This window comes from Ictidomys tridecemlineatus, chromosome 10, assembly GCF_052094955.1.
Source record: "Ictidomys tridecemlineatus isolate mIctTri1 chromosome 10, mIctTri1.hap1, whole genome shotgun sequence".
Classification (NCBI taxonomy): Eukaryota; Metazoa; Chordata; class Mammalia; order Rodentia; family Sciuridae; genus Ictidomys; species Ictidomys tridecemlineatus.
In genome coordinates, this window is record NC_135486.1 from 118,681,833 (window position 1) to 118,698,294 (window position 16,462).

The window sequence follows — 16,462 nt, forward strand, 5'->3', positions numbered from 1 at the left end:
CCCCCTCCCTCCAGTGCCCCTGAACAGAGACCCAAGGACACCGTGAGCTGTCCTAGAGAAGAGTCCCACGCAGCCTGTGCCTGTGTCCTCTGTGCAGTGGCCAGGTGTCAATCCCTGCTCAGCAGGGCACGTCCCACATGATTGTGCTGAAGGGAAACGGGTCCCTGGGAGGCGGAGACCCTATGAGTAACCTGTAGAAACCTCTTGCCCTTGCGACCTTGGCCCCACAGAGCCAGTGTCCCGGCCAAGCAGTTGGCTCCGGTGCCCCTCCTGCTGCTCTGGGCCTGTCTAGAACTGTTCTGTGGGCTGGTCAAGGGCTGTCCCAGTGACCCGACAAAGGATCAGGATGTCAAGACCCTAAGAAGGGCACCAGAAGGGTCTTAGGCCTCAAAAGAACTGTCCCACCACAAAGATCACCTCCCCTGGCAGAAGATCCCAGAGGGCCCTGCTTGGGCCTGGTTTCCAGACGTGAAGCCCCTTTCCACACTGTCCACTGGCCCAGTCTTGGGGATTTCCTGGGTGAGGAAATGACCAGACCAGCCCATTTGGGGAAAGCCGAGTGACCTGAGGGAAGCCAAGGTCCTTCCTTCCTCCCCTCCCGTCTGGCCTGGTGTGAGAAGTTCCCTCCTTCCTGCAGGCTGGAGGGGAGGGGGCTGTAGGGTTGGAGGACGGGCCTGGGTTCCAGTCCCAGCTCTGCTTGCCAGCTGGGCCACCTTGTGACCCCTCCCCCTTGCTTCTCCCATCTGTGAAGTGCAGCACTAAGGGTCCTGGAGAGAAGCTGTTATCACAGTGCGAAACACTGCACCTGACCCAGAATCCTTCCTGCTGGGGACCTAGGGACTTGGGGAACTCGGGTATTGCTTCATTGCCCAGGTGACAGCTCCCTGGATGTCTGTAGCAGTCATAATTCATACTGCTTAGCTCAACTGCAGTTTTCTACATATTTCACCTTTTTTAAATGACTTTATGTGGTGCAGGGGACGGAGCCCAGGGCCTCACACACTAGGTAAGTGCGCTGCCGCTGAGCCGCGCCCCAGCCCTATTTCACAATTTTTTAAAGTTTTTAAAAATTTTATCTCCTCCCCCACAAAAAGTCTGTATTCATCATCTCCTTCCCTATTTGTTCATCCCTCTTTGTGGGGCAGGGAAGGGGTTCACCCACTGTACTGGGGCTCTGAGCCAGGGTCCGGCATGTCCTCAGTGCACACTGTACCATTGGACTACACCCCCGGCCTTCAGTTCCTTAAAAAAATAATAATCTGGTCACCAAAGTGCTCCATCCGTGCGTTCACATGAATCCCATGTCACCCTGACAAAGGCCTAGGGCCTGCTCATAGAGGTCACTACAAGGTCAAATGTTCTTGGCACTACCTGGCCTGTGCCAGGGGTCACATAGGCACAAGGCCAGGTCTCTGGAGGCTGCAGGAGGGTGGCAGCTGAGCCAGGCCTGGTGTCCCCAGGACCCAAAGGCCTGGCCGGGCAGTTACTCAAGAATAGGAAGCCTGGGAGGGGAAGGAAATGTTGAGGCCAGAGGCCACTTGCAGCAGTCCTGTGCCTAGGTCCTTCTAGGCCATGGCACCTGCGACCAGGGGGGACGTGGAGCTGAGGTGGCAGGAGGAAAGCCACCAGCCTAGGGTCTGCTCAGTCTCACATTTGTTTTCAACCTCTGTTTTTTTTTTGGGGGGGGAAGTAACCAGGGATTGAACTCGGGCACTGACCACAGAGCCATGTCCCCAGCCCTATTTTGCATTTTTATTCAGAGACAGGTTTCACAAAGCTGCTTAGGGCCTCGATATTGCTAAGGCTGGCCTTGAACTCACATCCTCCTCCCTCAGCCTCCCCAGCCCCGGGACTACAGGCGTGGGCCACGGAACCTGTTTTCAACCTCCTACAGAAGGACAGCCGTGACCTTACTCGAAGTTCCTTACGCGAAGTTCAGTCAATGAGTTCACTCAGGGAACCAGGATCCCTCTCAAGGAAGGGCGCATTGTCCAGCCCCTGCTGCTGTCCCCGCCCCAGAGCCAGAGGTCACCTGGCTCTCAGCACCTCAGGCTGGCTTAGGTGGTTTCCAGGCCACGCCTTGAGTGCTGCAGGGGGTGCCTTCGCCTCCTGACCCCCACGTGCTCCAGGAAGCTGCTCTTCCATGTGGCGGGACCTGCCTGCCCAGGTGCCAGGATCCCCGGCACACCCAGAGAAGGGACACAGGAAACTGCTCACAAGGACAGATTCCCTGATCAGAACTTGGGCTTCACTCAGAGCTGCGCCAGACATGTCCCGGCTGTGACAGTCCCGCATGCTCCTCGGGGGACATGTACACATGCACTCCAAGGAGAGGCTCGGTCACTCAGCAGTAGGGGGTCAGAGCCCTTGACTGAGGGGCCAGGGCCTGCCCTCCAGGACGCACGCTCTGGCCAGCAGAGAAGTGAAGTTGGTGACACATCAGGATAGGCACTGGGGACAACAGTAGAGCAGGAAGATGGGGGGCGAAGTGCCCTGTTCTGTGTGACATTATCAAGGAAGGCCTCTCGGTGGAGGTGACATTGGCCAACGTGCAGGAAATGAGGATAGGGTCACAGATGTGGGAAGATGAAACCAGGTTGTCACAGTGCCAGGGCCCTGAGGTGGGAGCAGTGGGTGTCCCCAGGAGACAGGCCCGGGGATGGGCCACATGGGCGCCAGGGCCACCTGTGGGCCTCCCTGGGAGGTCGGGGAGGTCGAGCCATCCTGCTGCGAGTGCCTGGCCCATGCCCTGTGGCTGCCCATCTCTGTCCCCGTCCCCTTACCCCCCTGTCGGAGCTTCAAAAAATTCCCTAGAAACTGAAAGAAGCAGCAAAGCCCTTCCTGCACCCTCCCCGTCCCCGCCCAGTGGGGACAGTCGCCACCAACTTCCTCTTTCCAGCACATTTAAGGCCCAGCCTGGGCGGCTCCTGGGGAGGCCAAGCCTGCACCGCTGCCAGCCATGGGGGACACCTTCATCCGCCACGTTGCCCTCCTGGGCTTCGAGAAGCGCTTCGTCCCCAGCCAGCACTACGTGAGTACCCAGCAGCACTGAGGGTGACCACTTGGTGGGCGGCCGTGGGGGACGGTGATGTCACCTCGCCACACAGGGGCCACCTGGACTGGTGAGGATGGGGTCTCAGGGTCTTGGGCTGGTGGCCATGGTCGGCCAGGTCGCGGTGGATGTGGGCTGTCCTGGCTGCAGACACTCCCGCCCGCCACTGCCCCGCGGCCTGGCACCCAGTGGCCCCCAGCCAGGCTGTCCCAGCTGCTCCTGGTGTCAGTTACATACAGTCTAACTCCTCAAGGCCACACCAACAGGGGGAGCAAAAATGTCCCCATCCTGCCCAGACATGCCACCATGTCACTGGGTCCCCAAGCCCAGAGGAGTCAGGGAGGTCCCCTGCTTAGTAGATTGTGACACTTGTGTCAGTTTAGCACAGGGACCAAGACCACGACTCTTCCTCTCGCACCCTCCTCCTCCCCGGCCTCTGAGCCCAGATTATCTGAGTTACCTCAGGGTGGCCTGAAGGCTCCGTGTTCCATTGCCATGAACTCTAGGTGCCCCGTGTTACATGACTACGGTGGCCGCCAGCCAAAGCCAAGGAATCGGTGTTGACAGGCCCCAGTCCCCAGGCCACAGACTGCACGCAGGTGTCCTCGGTGTTAGGGTCTTCAGGCTCAGCACGACGTCTGTGACCAATCAGCCATCACTTTCTTCTTTAATCTGGATCATTCTTTTGGGGGGTGGGGACCAAACCCTGTGCATCGAGGTGGCCACTCGGCCACTGGAGCAAGATCCCCCGAGCCTTCTTCACGGGTCTTTGTCCTTCTCAACTTTGGCACTTTGGAGAGGGCAGGCCAGGTGCTCTGTGGAATGTCCGCCTGGGTTCATCAAAAGCCTCCATGAGATTGGCTTGGACGGCCTGGGCAGGGGCGTCTTGGAGGCCACTCCAGGCTCCTGCCACCTGGCAGGTGCCTGCAGTTTCAGCTGGTCCCACTTTTGCAGAAGGGACTTTTGGCTCCAGCTCTGGGCTGTCTTCCAAGGTCGTCTGTGGTCGAGCTTCTGTTTTCCCCTTTGTCATTGGTAGCCAACCTCTGGAGAGAGTGTAGGAAATGATGGGACTGTCCTGTTCCCAAGGACCCTTGCCCGAATGACGGGAGCTCTCCTGAGTGTGATTTTATAAACCGCCATTCTGTCTGCACTTGGCTGTCAAGATCTCCCTCCTCATTTGTTTGCTCACTTATGTCCACATGGGCACCTGGGTTCCTGGTTCACCCAGTGGGTTACAACTACTTTCATTACACAAGTCTCCTTTAGTCCTTTGGGATGGGTTCCAGGACCCCCAGGGGACACCTGAAATTTGGGGACAGAACAGAACCTGACGTGTCCTATACGTACATACCTATGATATAAAGCTTGACATGTAAGTTAGGCCCAGTAAGAGATTAACAGTAATGAGTAATAAGATACAACAATTAGCCAGGCCGAGTGGTGCACGCCTGCAGTCTCAGCAACTCCAGAGGCTGAGACAGGAAGATCACAAGTTCAAGGCCAGCTTTGGCAATTTAGCAAGAACCTCTCAAAAAAAAAAAAATTTTTTTTTTTTAAAGCCAGGCATGGGGGGCTGTGGACATCGTGTGTGTGTGTGTGTGTGTGTGTGTGTGTGTGTATTCACAATTTTTGCTTTTTTTTTTTTTTTGCTACTGGGGATTGAACCTAGGGGTGCCTAATCGCTGAGCCGCATCCCCAGCCCCCTTTTTTATATTTTATTTAGAGACAGGTCTTGCTGAGTTTCTTAGGTCCTCACTAAATGAAAGCTGCCATTTCAACCATCTTTAAGGGCACAGTTCCCAGGGTTGAGCGCACTCTCTTGTTCCCTCTCCCCCGGGGCCACCACCCGTCTACAGAGGCTTTCATTGTCTTAGGTTGAACCTCCACACAGTAAAGAGCACCTCCTGGTGTCCCCCTCTGGCCCCACAGCCACCACCTACAGCTTGCTGCCTGCCTTTGGCCACCGTTAGGAACCTGGCGCGAGCGGAAGTGTGCGGTCCTGTCCTCCAGCGCCTGGCTGCCTCCTCTGCATGGCGGCCCCCAGGTCCATCTGCTTTGTGACATGGGTCAGAATTTCCTTTCTTGTCATGGTCGAATAACTTTCCATTATGCACCTGGACCACATTTTGTTTACCCACATACGTATTTTAGACATTTGGGTCCCTTCTATCTCCCTGCTGTTGACATATGAAAGTTCGTGTGCAAACACCCATTGAAGCTGGGTTCAGGGTCGTATTGCTGTGCACCTGTGGTCCCAGCTGCTTGGAGACTGAGGCAGGAGGATTGCTTTTTGGAGTCCAGGAGTTCCAGACCACGCCCGGAGCCTGGGCAACCCAGCCAGACCCAGCTCAAAAATCAATAGCAACAGGGGCTGGGGCTCAGGGGTTGAACACCCCAGGTTCAATCCCTGGTATCAAAACACACACACACACACACACACACACACACACACGTGAATACTTTCCTGTACTGGTTTTATCATCCTGTGTACACTTTTTTTCTTTTCGGTGCCCAGGGATGGAGCCCAGGGCTTCCTGAGGGCTGAACCAGGGCTCCACACCTGAGTGACGCCCCATTCCTGTCTGTTCATTTTATTTTTGGTGCATTTCGAAGTACATCGCAAACACCGTCGGCTTTGTCCTGGATCCCTCAGCACATCACTAACCACAGCTCAGTATTCCAGTTTTTTCTGTTCTGATCCCAAATTTACATCAAGTGAAATCCACCAATCTCCAAGGTGCCTCTGCCGGGTTTGGAGGGGGCTGGTCTCTGTGTGACCCAAACTGCATCCGGGTCCAGAAGGTGCTTCACTCCCCATCTCTCCCTACCCCAACGGCCGTCGCTGTCCTGACTTCCCGCCCTTCCCGGCAGCCCTGCTGATGCAGGACATCCTGGATGTGGGATCAGACAGCCAGCGGTGGCCTTTCGTGCCTGGCACAGTGACTTGCAGACCTCGCCACACTGTGACACGCATCATGGATTTGCTCCTTGGCACACTGGAGAATGTCCTCCTAACATTTTGCAGAGTGTGTTTTTATACTGAATTGTTTTGTGAATGGTTTTATGGAGCTGTAACTCACAGGCACCCAATCCGACGGTTTCAAGTGTGTTCGCAGTTGTGCAATCGTTGCCCAAGTCAACTTGAAACCTCTCCGCCACACCTCCCTCCAGAAGAGTCTGCACCTGTTGGCAGCCACTCCCCCCAGCCCAGCCCCAGCCACCACACACGCCTCTCCTGTCTGTCTCTCTGGATCTGTCTGGTCTGGACATTTCGTAGGAATGTAGTTGTACATCATCTTACTGAGTTCTTCCACGGCTGAGGCACACCCCTGTTCGTTCCCAACTTCGTGTGACACCCACACCAGCTTTAGGGGTGAGGGCCTACTTTTCTCTCTAATTTATACGACGAGGAATCTGAATTAATGTCAGAGACACTATATCTGTTCATTTGTCATTACTAGAACAAAACGCCTGAGGCTGGGTAGTCAGGAAGAAGAGGGATTAGCTGAGCTCTCAGGTGAGGAGGCTGAAAGTCCAAACATCTTGGCGTAGGCTCTGGGGAGGGTGTCATGGCGGATGGCACCACAGTGGTTGCAGCACAAGAGAGAGGAGAGAGGTCATATGGCAGGACAAGAAGCCGGAGAGCTACCTCAGTCTTTCAAGAACTAATCAAAAGGTCCCACAAGAACCATCTTCATCCTTTCCCAGGGCAGCACCCCAGTGCCTACGCCCTCCTATGAGCCTCCACCTCTTAAGGGTCCCACCAGCTCCTGACACCCTCACACTGGGGACTGAGCCCTCGGGGACAGGCCACATCCTAACCCCAATGGGAGCTGCCCATCTTGCCTCACGGGTCAGTAGCTACTTGTCACTGTGACCAAGAGGGAGGAGAGGTTTATCTGGGGCTCCTGGTTTCGGAGGTTCGGTCCCCGATTGGCAGACTCCATGACCCTCGTCCTGGGGTGAGGCAGGCCATCGTGGCAGAAGGATGCGGCAGAGCCAAGCCGCTGCGCTCCTGGCGCTGGGAAGCAGGGTGGAAACCCAAGAGAGCCAGGGACAGGACATGGTCCCCAGGGGCGTGGCCCAGGGACCCACTTCCTGACAGCCTGCAGTTCCCACTAACGGGGGACTCCATCCAGTTGTCGGGTCAGTCCACCGAGGACATCAGGGGCCTCATGATCCAATTGCTCCACCCCAGGACAGTGCTGCATGGGGACCAAGCCTTCTGCCTGAGATTTGGAGGAATATTCTGGAACATTCCCGGTCCCAGCGCTGGAGAGTGACACTCCTCCGTCCACGAGGCTGTGCTTCTGTGGCCCAGGCCCCCCAGGGCGCCCACACCCCAACCTTCAGCTTCCTCCAGGGCTCAGGGCAGCCCCACCCGGGAGGCTGAGTGAGGTGACTGTCCCCGTTGTCCCCGCAGGTGTACATGTTCCTGGTGAAGTGGCAGGACCTGTCCGAGAAGGTGGTGTACCGGCGCTTCACCGAGATCTACGAGTTCCACGTGAGTGTGGGGTGGGCAGGGGACACTGGCCCGCCCGGCTCTGTCCTTGGGAGGGTCCTGCCCACCATCCTGGGGAACAAGGGAACCCTGGTCCCTGACCCACAGTTTAGGGTGTCGTATTTAACTTTCAAGAAATGTCAGCCACCGCGTGTCCCCACTGCGGGGAGCACTCAGCACGGGCGGGTGGGTGGGAGAGAGAAGAAGGAGGGGTGGAGGCCACACGGCCAGGCCAGGTGCCCTGACCGGGGCCAGCGCAGCCGGGGGTGGAGGGAAAGATTCCCTGGTGACCTGGGTGAGGGCAGGCGAGGAGGAGGGATCCAGGCCTGGACGTCCCTGGCCCGAGGGGTCCAAGGGGGCCAGGTCCTCGGCATCTTCCCTTCTTCTTCTAGAAATTGTTAAAAGAAATGTTCCCCATCGAGGCTGGAGAGATCAACCCCGAGAGCAGGATCATCCCCCACCTCCCAGGTGAGGGTGCTGGCCACCGCCCGGCCCCTGCCCCCCTCCACGGCCCCTGCCCGCACTCCCCTTGGACTTGACCTTGTGGGTGCGCTCACGCCTTTGGTCTCTCGCCCCTCCCTCCGGCCAGCTCCCAGGTGGTTTGACGGCCAGCGGGCGGCGGAGAGCCGCCAGGGCACGCTGACCGAGTACTGCAACGCGCTCATGGGGCTGCCCGCCAAGATCTCCCGCTGCCCACACCTCCTGGACTTCTTCAAGGTGCGCCCGGATGACCTCAAGCTCCCCTCGGACAGCCAGTAAGTGGCCACCTCCGCCCACCAGGCAGGAGCGGGAAGGCGGGAGTGGGCCTGGAGGGCAGTGGGGTCTGCCCCATTTTACAGATCAGAAGCTCCAAGCTCAGAGAGGGCAAGTGACCTGTCCCAGTCACACAGCTGGAAAGGAGGAGGCAGGTGCCAACCCAGGTGGTGTCATCTGGCCTGGGACTCCTCTGAGCCCCTGGTGCTGAGGGAAGCCCAAAGTCCTAGGTCTCGTCCTGACCCTGCGGCCTTCTGCCTGTGGACCAGGAGTGGCCCCTCCGCCCTCTGAATGCATCCGTGATGGGGGGTGAGGATGGAGGGATGGGTGTCATGCCAGGTGCAGTGACAGCATATCTCCAGGGTCCTTCAGGGACGCAGGGTGCTGAGCGGGTCTTGGGCTCCTGTACCCAGGCCCTGCATGGAGCCACCTGAGAGGCTGAGTGAGTTCCAAGCAGCCGGGGCGAGGGGCCTCTACCTGTCTCTCTCTGATCACCAAACTCAGGGACGGGCCTGGAGGACAGGTCTGTCCCTAAAGGGAGGCAGAGCCTGATGGCACTGCCCCAGACTGCACTTGTTGACCTTGAACTTGCGGCTTGGTCCAAGGGAGGGCAGCTCCATGGCGGGAGGAGGTGGTAGGAACGAGGAGGCTCTTGAGGCCCCAGGGGAAGGGCACCTGCAGCCACCAGTGTGTGGGGTCACCCAGCCGGGAGAGAAGGGCCTCTACCTCCCTGGGGCTGCGGGGGGCTACCAGCCCTCTGCGTGCCCCTCCCTTGGGCTGACCCAGCAGAAGCCCTGGTGGTTCCCCAAGGCCTCCCTCCCGGATCTAGCCTCTACTGTTCCCTGCATTGACAATTCCCCTCATTTCTTAGCTCCTGGGAAGTCCTCCTGCAGGTCTGCCCAGAGCCTTCCCTTCCCCAGTGGGAGGCCCAGGGTCTGACCCAGACTGTTCTCTTCTTAGGGTGAAGAAGCCAGAGACATACCTGATGCCCAAAGATGGCAAGAGTAACGCTGCAGGTGAGAGGGCAGGGTCAGGAGCGGGGGTCCCTGAGTACTGCCCACGTGGTCAGGGACCCAGAGCTTGGGGCCAGCAGGGGAGACAGCAGCTGGGGAGAGCGGGCTGTGCGGGCTCGTGTTGTCCCAAGGAAGAGTTGGGTCTCCGAGGGACACTGTGCAGGTGGTGGTATATCTCCACCCAGTGGCTGCAGAGCCCTGCACAGCCCCTCCTCCCAGCAGCCTGGGGGACACGTGTGACTGAGTGAATGAACAGGTGTTGGGAGCCAAAGTGGCCTTCAGGGGTGACACAAGGGTGTGACCGTTTCTAGTCTGGATTGTCGAGTGGGGGCGCACGTGACCTCGGGGGTTCAAGGGCAGCCTAGGCAATGTGATGAGATCCCGTCTTGAAAGAAAGAAAAAGAGAAAAGAATACCAGCCAAGTCACCACCTCTGTAGAGACAGGAGGTGGGAACGGCTGTGCCATTGAGTCTGACGTGACTTCAGACTCCTGCCCAGGCCACTTGGGCTCCTGAGCGTGGCCCGGGCAGCTCAGCCTTAGAGCATCCTCAGCCGAGCGAGGCCTCCATGAGGCCTGGAGACCAGTGGTGCCTGTTGGCTGTGACACGAGGCACCGTGGCCTGAGGGACGTGCACAGCAGGAGTGGACTTTCTCCCGGTTCCGAGGCTGGAGGCCCAGGGTCAAGGGGTCGGCAGGCTGGTCTCCTGGAGGCTCTGCGTAGCTTGCTGGGCCCCCTCCAGCCTTCCCTGGGCTCCCTACACATCCGGGCATCTTTCCTTGCAAGGACGCAGGTGGACTGCGGCAGGTCCACCCTGCGGCCTCATTTTAGTTTGGCCCCATGTCCACACATGGCGCATTCTGAGGCCCAGAGTGAGAATTTGGGGGAGGGCTGAGCTCCTAGCAAGCAGCAGGGGGGGCAGCGTCTGGGGCTGGCTGATGTGGGGACTGAAGTCCCTGCAGAGGCACCTGACCTGCAAGGTCCCGGGGGACCCCAGCGGATCCTGGTTCATGCTGGAGAAGGCCATTGGGGGCCACCTCCAGCAGCTGAGAAGGGCCCAGGGGATGGGCCGGTGTCAGGAAGGCGGGTCCCTGGGTGACGCAGGGCTGCCAGGCTCTCTGCCCACCTCCACCCTCCTGGTAGCCTGGCATTGCGGGGTGGGGGGCAGACAGTGCGGCCCTGGTGACCTGTGCGGAGGACACCTTCTCTGCTCCTCACCCCACCCTCCCCTGCCCCAGATATCACGAGCCCCATCATCCTGCAGACGTACCGGGCCATCGCCGACCACGGGAAGAACTCGGCCTCGGAGATGGCCGTAGCCACAGGGGACATCGTGGAGGTCGTGGAGAAGAGCGAGAGCGGTCAGCTCCCCACCCTGCTGCAGGCCTCAGGCCCCGCAGCCACCACCCCACCAAGGCCGGGCAGCCTGGGGCCCCCGGGCCTGGCCCCTGCTATATCCACACACATGTTCCACGGGGGGCCACAGGGGCCGTATATGGGGGACACAGCTCATTTGAAGGGGGCTCAGCGCTGTCACGCGAAGCCTGTGGGCATGGAGGTGACACTGCAGGATCTGTGCACTGGGTGTCTGCGGGTCTGTGTCCTCACCCTGATGGCCGAGGCAGGCTGCATCCCCACCTCTTACCTCCCCATGTCCCTGGCACAGGCTGGTGGTTCTGCCAAATGAAGGCCAAGCGTGGCTGGGTGCCAGCGTCCTTCCTGGAGCCCCTGGACAGTCCCGATGAAGCAGAGGACCCAGAGCCCAACTATGCAGGTGACCGTCAGGCCACGGGACTGCTGGAGGAAGGGGCGGGAGGGCCCGGGTTGTGCAGAGGCCAGGGTGACTGCTTTGGGTTTGGGCCCGATTGCCAGGTGGGCAGAGGCGGAGGCCCATCCTCTGGCTCGGGGCCTCATGGATCATGGTGTCCTTGGCCGAGACAGGGGACCTGGGAGGAGGTCAGCCAGGGTCACAGTGTGGCCGCCTGGGGCTGGCCCAGCAGGAAGACCTGGGCTTGGGGAGGAGAGCTGCCTGCAGGTGGTGCCACCACTGCCCAGAAGTGGAACCGGGCAGCCCAGGGCTGATGGGGCCGGCAGGGGGCTTGGAGGAGCCAGGATGTTCCGTCATGTTTTAAAGCCCAGGAAGCTCACCACCTGATGATGGGTGGGGGTGATTTATGGCTCCTCCTTAAAAACTAGAAAAGGGCCGGATGCAGTGGCGCAGGTCTGTAATCCCAGCGGCTCCGGAGGCTGAGGCAGGAGGATCGTGAGTTCAAAGCCAGCCTCAGCAACTCAGTGAGACCCTGTCTCTAAATACAATACAAAATAGGACTGGGGATGGGGCTCGGTGGTCGAGTGCCCCTGGATTCAATCCCTGGTATCCCCCGCCAAAAAAACACAAAACAACACCTAGCAAAGGCCTGCCGGCCGCAGGTGCCAACCCTGGGCCAGCGCTGTGTGGTTCTGAGTGCCACGGGCATGGGTGCTCCCCTACCCACTTTTCACATCTGGGTGCCTGGCCAGGCCTTGGTAGCTATGAGACTCCTCATCTCTGGTGCGGGTGGTGGTGGGTGGGAGGCAATTCACTGGGCATAGTGGGCAGAGGGCTGAAGGCCAGAGTGGACCTCAGCAGTGGGTGGCAGGAGGCACCTGCAGAGGGAGACCAGGAAGGAGCAGGGTGTAGGAGTGAGGACAGGGATGGTGAGCCTCATGCTGGACGGACCTCACATCATGTCCTGTGGCCCTGTCACCCACCAGGTGAGCCCTACATCACCATCAAAGCCTACACTGCCGTAGAGGAGGACGAGATGTCTCTGTCCCAGGGGGAAACTATCGAGGTCATTCATAAGCTCCTGGACGGCTGGTGGGTGGTCAGGTAGGAGAGCACCTCCCCACTGCAGTGCCTACCTGAGTCAGCTCTGGCCTGGGCATAACCTGCGTGGGCTCTCAGCTGGCTTGGCTGAGTGACTCTGGGTGAGCCACCACCCCTCTCTGGGCTGTTTTCATCACAGTAGCCAGGGCTGGGGGATGAGCTCATCCTGCCTGTCCTGTGGGGTTCACTGTACTGGTCCAAAGGGGTACATGTCCCTTTGTGACTTAGGGTCTTTTCCTGGCTGGTCCACCAGTTTTTCTTCCTCTAGCAGCACAGCTCTTTGTGTCACGTGTGACAAAGGCACAGATGACCAAGTCATTCCTCTTGCTTTGAAGACTTTCATTGGATTCCTCTCCAGGCTTCTCCTAAGGAATGTCAATAGTATTTTTTCTGGTTCTGAGGAAAACAGACTCTCTGGAGCCAGGGGGCCTCCCAGAGCCTGTGTTTTCAGAGCCCTGGGCCACCTGGGCTCAAGGCTGTGGTCACAACACACATCCCAGCCTGGCCCTGGGCTGGGAGCTCGTTTTGAGGCAGCATTTCTCCAGTTAACACCCCAGCTCGCACCCCAGGAGTCTTCCTGTGAGTCTCTCCCCAGCAAGAAGGGTTAGGCTTCACCTGGGTCTTCTGTGCTGTGCAGAGTTTTGCTTTCACTCCCAAATCCAGCATTGGGGGTGGAGAGGAAGCCCTACCAGGAACCTGCAGGAACAGCTGGATAGACCTATGGGGAGAAGCAGGAAAGCCGAGACCCCGCCTCACACCATCACGTTCATTTTGAACGATCACGGGGTTTCACCCAGGGTAAAACCAAAAAGCTGTTTGGAAGAAGGCAGAGAAGAATGTGACTTTCATAGGACACAAAAGGTCATCACCACAAAAGGAAACGCTGACCATACAGTTCTGCAGATGTCCTATAGCGAGCGCCAGACCCTTGGGGGCCCAGCACCCTCCCTTAACGTCGTTCCCCTTCCCCCTTGGAAGAAGAGCTGGAGGGGGCTGCGCAGCGCGGGTGGGGAAACGGGCCAGGACCCTGGGTTGCCCGCAGCCTCCTAAACCGCCTTCCTGGAGCCCCCCCACCTCTGCCCCGGCCTCAAGGGCTGCCTCTGTTGCAGGAAGGAGGATGTCACTGGCTACTTCCCGTCCATGTACCTGCAGAAGTCGGGACAGGACCCGGCCCAGGCCCAGCGCCAGATCAAGGGCCGAGGGGCGCCGCCCCGCAGGTGTGCGTGGGGCTGGGCGGGGCAGGCACCGGGAGGGAACTTGAGGTAGAGGCGACGTCACTGATGTTCACTGGCCTTAGGGGTGGTCGGTGAACACGGGGAAGCCCCGGAGGGCTTCCCGGGGAAGGGGAAGGCCAGCAAGGTGCGTGGGAGGTGGCCTGGGCTCTGCAGCGGGTCAGGGCTAAGTGTTCAAGACCCAGGCAGGTGAATGTCCCGGCCCGAGCCTTGCGGGACCTCCAGCCGCTCCCCGCTCCCTCCAGCCAGTCTTTGGACCCCGGGGCGGGGAGAATCTTTGGACCCCGAGGCGGGGCACTAGGTGTCCCTGGCGGCAGGGACACGGGCGCGGCGGGGCCAGCGTTCTGACGACGCCCCCTCCTGCTGGGCCAGGTCGACCATCCGCAACGCACACAGTATCCACCAGCGGTCGCGGAAGCGCCTCAGCCAGGACTCCTATCGCCGCAACAGCGTCCGTTTCCTGCAGCAGCGTCGCCGCTTGGCGCAACCAGGGCCGCAGAGTGCAGGGAGCCCTCGGGGTGAGTTTGGGGCGGCGCGAGCCATGGGCCGGGGCTAGAGGGCGGAGCGAGCTCTACAGGACGAGGCGGGACTACGGGCTAGGGGCGTGGCCCGAGGGCGCGATAGGCGGGGAGACCCAGGGGGCGGAGCCAAATGGAGTGTGGGGGCGAGAAGGCGGGAGCGGAGGGAGGGCGAAGCCAAGGGCTGGGAGGCAGGGCGGGGCCTCTGACCCGCCTGAGGTCCTCCTGCAGGGGAGAATCCGCAGAGTCAGCGTGCGAAGCCGCAGCCCGCGGTGCCCCCGCGACCCAGCGCCGACCTCATCCTGCACCGCTGCAGCGAGAGCACCAAGAGGAAGCTGGCGTCCGCCGTCTGAGGCGGGGCAGCCGTCCCGTACCCTGTCTGTGTGTGTACATAGCCTGGCTGTCTGCTGGAGCAGCCCCGGCCCCCTCCCCACGTGGCTATCCGCCATCCTGCCATCCTGCATGAATGTTGCTTAGAGTGGACCGAGGCTCCGAAGAGATAGGCTCCGCCCCAAGGGTGTTTCTAGGACGAGGAGAGGAGGCAGTGAGTTCTGCTGGGTGGAAGTTTCAAGAGCCAAGGGCCCATTGCCTTGGCCCTGGCCAAGAACAGGTCTGCAGAAGGCCAAATGCAAGAGGAACCCCGAGTCCCTCGCTGATCTTTTGCCTGTACAGAAACCTCCCGCTCTGACTCTAGTTACACACAGAACAGTCCTGAAGGTGGGTGGATGCAGCCCCGCTTCGAGACAGGATAAGGGTTGCAGTCCAGGGTGAAGTGTGCCTATACAGACCCGGGACACAAAAAAAAAAAAAAAAAAAAAAGGTGATTTAGGAATGGAGGCTCCTCGGATGATTCCCTGAGACCGGTCCCAGTTAAGAGGGTGTAACAGAAGGCTAAATTCATTAATGAACACGGCCTCACCACTTCCCCAAGCACTGCTGCTGGCCCACGGCCTCCAGGTCTCTCCTGGTGGGTCCTTCCCCAAATGCAAAGCCACCGTGGAGCCAAGTGGAGTTGCAAATCTTGCAGAAGATTCTCTTGTCCAGAGGCCATAGGGTGGGTGGAGAGCTGCTCCTCCTACATGGGCAGTGGCTACTTGAGGAGGGGCAAAGCTGGTCCCCTTGGAGATGAGCCTGCACGAAGGACAAATCTTTCTAGAACCATTTGACCATCAAAGGATTGACAGAGGCCTTGGGAAAGCCACCGGAGCCCCTACCTGGTTAGGAATTTTGCAGACCTTATTAGCTGGAAAAGTCTGGCTTCAATCACTATCACACGCGCTGTGGGAGATCCAACAGCAGCCCCAACCCCTGCTTGTTCAGTGGCTCTTATCTTTTTATTAAATATATCTTACTTATTTTCATCCTTTTTAAGTTTCATATTAGACCCCCTAAGTTGAAATCCTGATCAAACATTGACCTCATCTCTTCCATACTTCTGGCCCCCTCCAAGTAACATGTCAGCAGTAGCATTCTGTGTGTGTGGGGTGGTCAGGGAGTCACCCGCAAGCCCGCACCTGCATCCTATAAGGGCCCGCTCCAGTCGGGCCTGCACTGTCTGTCGGCCAACAATTTCCTCAAAGCTGAATGTAGTGTGCTGGGCTCATTTCAGCATCTCTAGTTCTGAGAACAACCTGGCAGGTGGGTATTTTATAGATGAGGGAACTGAAGCTAGGAAATGCAGGCGAGCCAGGCCTTGTGGTGGGCACTGGGCTAGGGAAGCTGGGGGAGGTACACACAGCTGGGGGAGGTGGCCTGGCCCTCATGGCCCTCTGAAGACCCCTAGTCCTAGGGCCTGTGTTGGAGGCGTGACTAGCTCTTTTCTCTGCCCATCCTATTTTCCCCTGAGGACAGGCACTGGGTTCCATTGGGAGCAGGTGCAGTGTGGGGCGTGGTCTCTCCTTCCAGCTCCTGCCTTGTCTCTGTCAAAGCCAGATCTGCACAGCTTCCCCAGGCGGCCATTAGGCTGGGGGCCCCCCTTACTCAAGTGCCTTCCTCCGGATCTGGAGAGTTCTGAGTTTGGGGTCACTAATTCCAATGATTAATAGAGACTCTGGACACAGATGCACGCCAACCTACCTACCTAACTGATTTGAAGGTCAACGCCAGGAGGAAAGTGCTGTAAAGGAAAGGTGGCCACCCGGTTAACAGATGGACCCGGAGGATCGTGGAGAGCTGGATAAAATGCTACCCCAATGTTCAACCTACTGACCTCGGTCTCCCAATTATGGTTATATAAGTGGACACTGTTATTTTTAGAAAATGTTCCCTGAAGTATTTAGGGATAAATGATGTATGTAACCTTTTCTCAAATGGCTTAGTTAAAAATGTGTGTTTGTGCAGGCACAAACTCCTCCTGCTGACAGGCACCGATTGTAGATGAGTGGGAGGGGGAGACCCTGGGCTGAGAGGCTCACTGTGGGCTGCGGCTAATGTGGGTGCAAGAGTGTTCTTCATGCTATTTTTATTTTTGAAACTTTTCCATAAATCTGAAATTATTCAAAATAAAATCCTTTTTTTCTTTTCTCT

General features: G+C 58.6%; 1 protein-coding gene across 2 annotated transcripts; it reads left to right on the forward strand.

Annotated features, from left to right (window-relative positions):
• The first annotated feature begins 2,286 nt into the window (after nt 1-2,286).
• Nucleotides 2,287-15,297, forward strand: Ncf1 (neutrophil cytosolic factor 1). Of its 2 annotated transcripts, XM_021728604.3 has the most exons (11): nt 2,292-3,031; nt 7,476-7,556; nt 7,946-8,021; nt 8,143-8,308; nt 9,267-9,322; nt 10,556-10,678; nt 10,984-11,091; nt 12,072-12,189; nt 13,296-13,403; nt 13,791-13,936; nt 14,168-15,297. In XM_021728604.3, exons 1-11 carry the CDS (start codon nt 2,960-2,962, stop codon nt 14,287-14,289), a joined length of 1,176 nt encoding a protein of 391 aa, XP_021584279.1. In that variant the 5' UTR covers nt 2,292-2,959; the 3' UTR covers nt 14,290-15,297. The 2 variants fall into 2 exon arrangements, with proteins under 2 accessions (XP_077880062.1, XP_021584279.1); XM_078023936.1 differs by lacking the exon at nt 12,072-12,189 and having other exon boundaries at nt 2,287-3,031.
• The last annotated feature ends 1,165 nt before the right edge of the window (nt 15,298-16,462 follow it).

Coding starts and splice junctions, on each gene's coding strand:
- Ncf1 (XM_078023936.1), top strand. CDS start 2,960: ATGGGGGACACCTTCATCCGCCACGTTGCCCTCCTGGGCTTCGAGAAG. Junction 8,022..8,142: donor GATCATCCCCCACCTCCCAG/GTGAGGGTGCTG, acceptor CCCTCCGGCCAG/CTCCCAGGTGGTTTGACGGC. Junction 9,323..10,555: donor TGGCAAGAGTAACGCTGCAG/GTGAGAGGGCAG, acceptor CCCCTGCCCCAG/ATATCACGAGCCCCATCATC.